Consider the following 3,329-nt stretch of genomic DNA (forward strand, 5'->3'; position numbering starts at 1 on the left):
GTCACATAGCAGAAGATATTTGGTAAATAAAGAAGAAATAATACAAGCAAATAGAAAATATTGGAAAGAGGATATTGGTCAGGAAGTAAAAATAAAGAAAAAACAAAGGAATAATTTAAAAGGGGAATAAAAGAACAATAACCAATAATTCCGAGGTAATCAGAAATGAAAAACTGAAGAGCAAAGTGAAAAAAGAAGAGACTAAAAAGAGAAAAAAATGACTGTAAAGCAGAGATGTTCTAAAACATACTGTGACTTCATATGCTAGAGTCCGAGTCAAGTCAGAGTCTTTAGGCTAGAGTCCAAGTCAGGTCACGAGTCTTTAGGCTAGAGTCAGAGTCAAGTCACGAGTCTTTATAATAACATATATTGGAAATGTAGCGTAGAATTAAACAAATAATATGTAAGTTCAGACAAAAAGAACAACAGATTAGCGACTGTATTTTGCCGTTTTACTTCGTACCTTTACTTTCCTAGGTACCAGTTAAAAGCTTCAACTGATACGTTTTGTTTTCATTGCAACTTCCGGCACAGCAGCCAAAATCCAAAACACAGCAAAATATCCATAACCACTGCTTACCTTAGCTTATGTTCTTCCAGATGCTAATACATTTATAGGCGTGTGTCCCATTAGGAATAGAATCCGTTATTTTGTAAATGTGCTTATAATTAAAAACCTCCAAACTTTTCCCGGTTGTGAAGTAAAACACGAACTCGTTAGAAAGCCAATCAATCGTTTCATTACCACGTCATCTGTGTGATGCTGCAAACTAAATACATGCAGATAACAGCATTTCTTACTAACAATTAAAATCAGAAGGTCTGATTGGTTCAGAAAGCGGTCTTTCAACCATTAGCGCCAATTCTGTAGGAGCGTTTCATTCACATTAGCTGTTACTGTAAAGTGCACTATGTATTCCACCATTTTAAGTGAGATTCCAATCCAAAGTAGGGAGCAGGGAGCGAGGCTTCATCACTACACCCAGAGGCGATTTAACCTGAAATAGAAAACATCTGAGCCTACCTTTAGAAGTCTTTTCTTCTACTTTTCTGGAATGAAAAGTCTCTAATAATGTCTTTAAAATCCAGATTTCTCAAAATGTCTTGATAGACATAGTTTATTTTTAACTATTGCAAGTTTGGAAAAAGACCGCTCCCCGCTTGCAGAAATATGAATAACGTGTGAATGATTTCAGAAATCATTGGTTTGTAAGCTTTCCCATTCTTATTAACCAAAATAACTAACAAAATAAATAAAAAATAAAACAGCCAATCCGGGGCCCTCAATTATTTGGGGCCCCTGGGCTGAAGCCCAGGTAAGCCCGTGCATTGAATCGCCCCTGACTACGCCGGAAGCTGGCTGGAACATTTACCCATTGCGTGTGCTGCGGGTTAAGACGGCCGGAGCGTTATTAGGTAGCAGAAAATGACACGATCAGAATGATATACATATATATATAATTGTCACACGTATCTAATGTTAACACATGCGGATTTTTGTTGTCCACAAGTCATTTTTTGCGAGTCACGTGTCGAGTCTGAGTCATTTGAAACAAGTCCGAGTCGAGTCTGAAGTCACTGTGTGTGCGACTTACGTGTGTGCGACTTACGACTCGAGTCTCCATTTCTGCTATAAAGTGAGTCTAAAACTTGCGATACGTGGTTTAATGTATTCAGAGAACGACGTAAGAGCACTAAATTTCTCTCAGTTATTACTGCTCATATGTTCTCTCTATTAATTGAATACCTCGGTCATTGTTTTAATACAATGAGTCACGTTACGTGTTGTTCATGTTAAGTGTTGTTCGTATAGCCTGAGTCGCTTTTACCACATCATATCAAACAGTTCGTCTTATTGGAGGCATTTTGAAACGGTCAGTGGCAAACTGGGTCAAAGCTAAGCAAGCAGCTTAACTTAGCAGCACCGCCACATTCCATAGAAAACAGCACTTTTACTTTCTGTGTTTGTACAGGAGATCCAGCTGCAAAACAGCCAGTACCCAGATCGACTCCTGCATCAGAAAACAGCAGCGCCGCTCATAGTGTCGGCAGCACCCAGAGCACCCCGTGTTCCAGCAGCAGTAATGCATAGCACTTACGCACACACACACACACTTATACACACGCGCTTACACTAAGCCTGCCAGCCTCCATTCACATTCATTTTCCTGACCGTCATTAATCTTGGACGTTTACTGATCATAAACAACGACTGACTGAGGTTTGTTGAACATCACAGCCTGGAAGTGCCTCTCTGTTCTCGTCCTAAAATATATTTAGGAATGTGGATCAGGATCAGAAACAAAAAAAGTTCGGACAAATCATGAGTGAAATATAAAATATGCAGAGAAACAGCACATTTAGTTTCAGCCTTATATGGCTGGAAAAGGTTGTTCATCATGGAGCTTGTTTACTGGAGTCCGTTTTACAGTGAGGAAGCATCTGGAAGGCGCGAGGGCTCGACGCCGAGACACGAGCCTGAACAGAGTAATGAAGGTTTGACGTGCCAAAGCCAGCACACTTTACTATGGACAGCCAAGATTTCCTTCCAATCAAATTCTAGATAATAACAATCTTTAAAAAAACACTTCATGTGCTACGCTACATACTTACAAAGAACTGCATTTATTTACCATTCCGGGTCTATATTTGAGCGGAAAAAATCTTTTAAGCCTTATAGTTGTAGTTGCCGAAAAGCTCTTAAAGGTCAGTTTCCATTTCTTAAATCTCTGTAGCCTGTTTCTTTTTCGAGGTTTGAATTATAAGATGCTGTAAAAACGTATTTCATTACCAGCACGTTATTAAATAACAGGCTTGATATACACTGATGAGCCAAAATATTAGGACAGCACCACCAAAATTACAGGGAGTGTCTGTTTTGTAAGGGATCTATTAAATGTTGATCTGATGGTGGTTCCTCATAGCTGACGTGTTGAATGCAACAGATCTGATTGACTTTGATAAGGACCAAACTGTTATGGCAAGTGGTGCTCACAGGCAGAAGTAGTAAGTATCCACCGACAGTGGTCAGAGAAGGGACAATCCACAAATTGCTGACTAGTTATTGGGCAGCCAAGACTCATTAATGACAGAAGACTTGAAGGCTGTGGTGTCTAGTACAGGCCAACAGAAGATCTACTGTGGCTTAAACTGCAGATCATTAGATCCTGGTGATGAAGTGAATGTGTCACACACAATGTGTCAAACCCTTTGTATATGGGGCTGCGTAGTCACTGGCCTGCCAAAATGTTTGTGCTAAGTCCTGTCCAGCATCAAAAGCACCCACAGTGGACATGCAGGCATGTGAACTGGACATCAGAATAGAATAG

General features: G+C 39.9%; 1 protein-coding gene across 1 annotated transcript in view; it reads left to right on the forward strand.

Moving 5' to 3' along the window:
• Window positions 1–2,814, forward strand: part of tgfbr3 (transforming growth factor, beta receptor III) — a 131,562-nt gene extending 128,748 nt beyond the window's left edge. The window contains exon 17 of the mRNA XM_062997317.1: window positions 1,974–2,814. Coding sequence (XP_062853387.1) covers window positions 1,974–2,092 — 119 coding nt within the window. The 3' untranslated portion in view covers window positions 2,093–2,814. The remainder of the gene's footprint in view (window positions 1–1,973) is intronic.
• Window positions 2,815–3,329: the final 515 nt, after the last annotated feature.

The sequence above is a fragment of the Trichomycterus rosablanca genome, chromosome 6 (genome assembly GCF_030014385.1).
Source record: "Trichomycterus rosablanca isolate fTriRos1 chromosome 6, fTriRos1.hap1, whole genome shotgun sequence".
NCBI lineage: Eukaryota > Metazoa > Chordata > Actinopteri > Siluriformes > Trichomycteridae > Trichomycterus > Trichomycterus rosablanca.